This window comes from Notamacropus eugenii, chromosome Y (genome assembly GCF_028372415.1).
Source record: "Notamacropus eugenii isolate mMacEug1 chromosome Y, mMacEug1.pri_v2, whole genome shotgun sequence".
NCBI classification, from domain to species: domain Eukaryota; kingdom Metazoa; phylum Chordata; class Mammalia; order Diprotodontia; family Macropodidae; genus Notamacropus; species Notamacropus eugenii.
The window spans coordinates 11143432-11148460 of NC_092880.1; the positions used below are offsets into that span (position 1 = coordinate 11143432).

At 35.7% G+C, this 5029-nt stretch overlaps 1 protein-coding gene across 1 annotated transcript; it reads right to left on the minus strand.

Annotated features, from left to right (window-relative positions):
• Positions 1–1070: 1070 nt before the first annotated feature.
• LOC140516865 (olfactory receptor 13G1-like) lies at positions 1071–1760 on the minus strand. Its single transcript, XM_072627733.1, has one exon. It carries the CDS (start codon positions 1758–1760, stop codon positions 1071–1073), a length of 690 nt encoding a protein of 229 aa, XP_072483834.1.
• Positions 1761–5029: the final 3269 nt, after the last annotated feature.

Consider the following 5029-nt stretch of genomic DNA (forward strand, 5'->3'; position numbering starts at 1 on the left):
ACAGAACATTGACCTTGAAATCAGAAAGACCTCAGTTCATGTCCTATCTCTGACAAAGACTAGCTATGTGGCCTTTAGCAAGTAGCTTATCATCACTGTTGGGGATTGGGGGTGTGAGGAGAGGAAATGGGAAAAATGGGCTCACTGACGAGAAGGATTTAATCATGTAATAGAGGGTGGGGATGAAAATATAGGGATATTCAAGTCCCTCCACACATACAGTCACATCCAGGCTCCAAGATTCTTAACTCTGATGTTTTCAGCAGGCTTCTCTGACTGGAAAAACTCCACATCATTTGGGATTGCATGAAATTGAGAAACCAATTCTGCTTTGTTAATCAACTCTATTATATTCTGAATAGAAAAAGTGTCCATAAGAACAGCTTTGCTTTATCTAGACCATATGTCTCATTGATATTTGGTCAGTTCTCAGAGGGTTCCTCTGCTCAGGCTGCATGTTATGTCAATAGATAACACATATTATGATCTTATATTATGAGAAGAAGTCAGAGCCTATCCTCTTTGTTCTGGCTAGCTAAATGAATCAATATTTAAATCAATAATTTTTATTACTACTAAATAATAGGACCTAGGACAAGGTACATAACATGATACAGCTACTAGCTACATGATACCATGCATCTTCCAGATGGTGCTAGACACAATAATGTAAAATAATAAAACAAATATGCAATCCATCATGTTCAATATTTAACTGAATGTTCACTGTTCAAATATTTAATCACCACTTCCTAAACAAGGAATGGGAGTCAAAAAGAATGCTCCTGTTCTCAACATGGCTTGTAGCTTACCTGATATTTCCTTTGGATTCTAAGACATGTTATACAGATTACCAATAGCAAATACATGGCTAGTAGCACTGATTCCTCATCATAGCAAATATATATCTATCTATATATGTGAAAAGCCCTTCACTGATAAGAAAAACATGTCACAAAAGTATACCTAACTGATATAATTTTAAAATCAGACAAAATTTTAAGTCAGAGCTAAGATGGATGATTTTTTAGACTAAATGATAAAGTTCTGCCTGGGGAAAAGAGTGAAATCTATCCCAACAGTTTCTGCAAAGCCCCTTTCACTTCTCTGTTCCTGAAGGAATAAATAATTGGGTTGAACACAGGGATGATGACAGAGTAGAGGACAGTGATGATTTTGTCCCTTTCCAAAGAGAGGTTGGAGGTTGGGCGGATGTAGGTATAAATTACAGTGGAATAATAGAGGGAGACCACAGTAAGGTGAGAAGAGCAAGTGGAAAAGGCTTTCTTCTTGCCTTCAGAGGAGCGAATCCTCAGAATTGTCCTAATAATACATCCATATGAAACCAAGATAAGGGAACAACTCCCCACCCCAAATATCGCATCAGCACAGAAAGCTAGAGCTTCATTGAGATGGGTGTCAGAGCATGACAGTTTCAGTACAGGTGGCAGCTCACAGAAGAAATGGTCAATAATAAGGGATTTGCAGAAGGACAAGGGGACTGCCAAGCTGGTATGGACTGCTGAGTTGCTTATACCAATGGCCCAGATGCTTCCAGCCATTCCACTGCAGACATGACTACTCATGACCATTGGGTAATGGAGGGGATGACAGATGGCAGCATAGCGGTCAAATGCCATGACGGCCAAGAGGAGAAGCTCTGACACTAAGGCCCATGTGAACATATACATCTGAGCCATGCAGCCTGCAAATGAAATAGCAACCTCCTGAGAAAAAAGGTTGGCTAACATCTTGGGCATTATTGTAGACATACATAAGAGATCAATGACAGACAAGTTGCCCAGAAGGAAGTACATGGGTGTGTGAAGCTGTTGACTAGCATAGATGGTGAAGAAAATGAGAGAGTTTCCCACCAGAGCAGTTACATAGATACACAGGAAGGACACTAACAAAAAAAGGCGTAGTTCTGGGAGGCTGGAGATTCCTACCAGTATAAATTCTATTTCCATTGACTGGTTCTTCATCCCAATAAAGACTGCTCTTGAAAAGAAGTCAAAAGAATAACGAGCTTGATTCACTCTCTCTTTCATTTGATTCATCTCAAGTCATTCAAATAAGTACTTTAATACTTCTTATTTTATTCTAGATCATAGGATGTCCTCTTCAAAATGTCACCTTAGAGCCCATATTTAATATCATCTTTTTATCTCCCACATTTATTTATTAAGCGTATCATGAGGGCATTCTCTATGCATAGCAATGTTATAGGTGTAATGGAGGTGTACGAGGAAAGGGTGAACCAAGGAATTTATCTCTTCTCTAAGACATATTTGAGCAGACAACACACTCATAGACAAAGTTATCCGAAAAGGGAAAACAAGATAATTAAGCACCTAAATAAATACTGTAACAAAATACATTTACATAGTAAATTATGGTTATAAAATATTTTATCTATTCTGATTTTTTACAATAATCTTTTGAGGAAATTATTTCCATTTTACAGATGAGGAAATTGAAGTTCATAGACATTCATTGACCTTTCCAAATTCACACAACAAATCCGTGTATTCGGAGGTGGGGTTGTTAATTTTTTTTTTTTATTCAAGTGCCTTCTACTTCACAATGCTGCCAAAAATATTCAGTGGAGGAAGAGATTGGTGTGTGCAGGGGATATTTAGAGTAAAGGGCTTAAGGAAGAGCTGAAACTTAAACTTAAACCTTGAATTAGGTTTTGAAGAGTGAGAGAGAGGATCTATATGAGCCAACACTTAGAGTTAGGACAAGAAAGGCCTGGGAACAAGACTGGGGTTTAAAGGTTATTGAGTGAAAGAGCTAGGGAGTTTGAAGCATTAAATATGGATGAATGTGAATACCACCTTGCCGCATAAGTAATCTATAAATAGGTTTTAAATGACTGAATCAATGATTGTATAAAATTCCTTAACTGGGAACAGGAAATTCAGGTCTTCATCCTAGCCCAGTCATTAGCTATGTAATTTTAGAGGGAATATTTGACTTCTCTTGTTTTCAGTTTCCTTATCTGTAAAATGGGGTTGCAGAGTATGAATTGATCTTATAAATCCCTTCCAGATCATTATATGACCTATTAAAATGTTTAAAATTTTCAAAGAACCTTTACAAGTTAAGCTAATTTTTTGACCAGTGGGACTACTCAGTAGTATACTACTTACAATGACTGGACCTAGATTAGAGAAGTGAGTCGAAGTCTCGTATCCTTACTTTTTTTAATGAACATAAAAATTACTCAGAGGTTTAATGAAGCAAAAGCATGATAAAATTATGGAAATCATCACTACAACTACATTTTCTAGATTCTGATAGATTTATCTCACACAACTTGTGCACATTAGAAAATACAGAAGTTTTTATAGTGTTGGGTCTAGTTAACACTTAGATTATTGATCATTTCAGTTTGAATTTTTTTTAATTTCTACATTTTAAATAATAAATGGAGAATTTGCATTACTTCCATAGAAAATATATTTTAAATGATTTTAAGGTTGGGCCCTAAAACCCTTAAGGAAGAAAAGAAACTGAGGTTATTTATTCCATATTACGCTACCTCTTCTCTGAGTCTCAGTTATCATTTCTGTAAGAGAGATCACATATGCTTAATAAAAAGTATTTACAGAATTACTAGGCAGATCAAAAGAGATAATCAGTATAAATAATTTTGTAAATAATAAAAAGCCTACAAATTTAAACAACAATTATCTCTACTATTATCACTTCTGGCACTTAACAGTACTTGAAATAATGAATAAAATAGCACAAATTGATTAAGGATAAAGACTCACCTATTCAGAAGACTGTCACTTTTCTTTTTATGAAGATTTTCTGGAAAATAAAAAAGGTTTTCAAGGTTTGCAAACTTCAAATTCTATATACAAGGCAGCTATCATCATCATTTCCATCATTTGAGATGGATATCAGAAGAGGAGACACAAAGAAAACAATGTTGTTAAATTTAATACATTTTTAAAAAGCATGTAAGAAAAGTTTACAGTGTTCCATGTCTTTTTCTTTGTGTATTGCAATGCTTGCATTTCCTGATAATAAAGTTTATAATAAAAAGAAAATTCAATTTTAGTAAAGGGTGACTAAACAGACACATCTATAGGTTCACATCATGAAAGGCTTTATTGGAGCAGTTGATGCTGACTCTTAAGTTGAGCTTATCACATAAGCTAAAAAAACAGCCCCAGACAGAATGCCATGGCATCTCCCTGTTTCTGAAGGCCTTTCTTCCTACTGCTATACAAGATGCTGCTACCTTTTGCCCACAGTCAGAGTGGTGGGAGACACAAATTTCCTATACTATTTATTCCAATCTCAAAGACTGCATCAGTATTTTTTCCTTATAGTTAATCTGAGTTCCTCACAATACAATTGATTTCTATTGATTTCGTCTGTCCTTCTTAGAGATGGAGAAATAGCGAGCTGTAGCACTCAGAACTGCCCTGGTTTATAGTGGACCCTGTAAAAAATTACAGACTTCAACAATTAGGAGCAGTCTTGGAATACCATTTAGTCAAGTTCCCTATACTCAGGCAAATAAATTTCTAACATCCTGAACATGGGATTGTCTATTCTCTTCTTGAAGGTCTCCAGGGATCAAGATTCCACTCCCGCCCTAGGGAGCCCATTGTATTGCTTTATCACTCTAATAGTCTTTCTTATTTCTAAATGATGTATGCGTGTTTCCAGCTTCTCATGTGTTCCTACATGTAACTTCTCTGAGCCTTAATTTTTTCTTCCATTAAATGGAGATAATCCCTAATGTATCTGTGCTACAGAAGACTCAAATGAAATAATACATTTGTGAGATTTAAAACACTATATTAAATAGTCACAAACATTTATTAAGTACCTCCTGTATACCTGGCACTGAGGGCAAAAATACAAAGAATGGAACAAACCCAATTCCAAAGGAGCTACACCCAAGCAAGAGAAGTAACCAGTAAAGCATACACACACACACACACACACACACACACACACACACACACACACACACTATATATATATATATATATATATATAT

Bases quoted from the DNA above. Each gene is read 5' to 3' on its own strand.
- LOC140516865 (XM_072627733.1), bottom strand. From the start codon at position 1,760: ATGCCCAAGATGTTAGCCAACCTTTTTTCTCAGGAGGTTGCTATTTCA.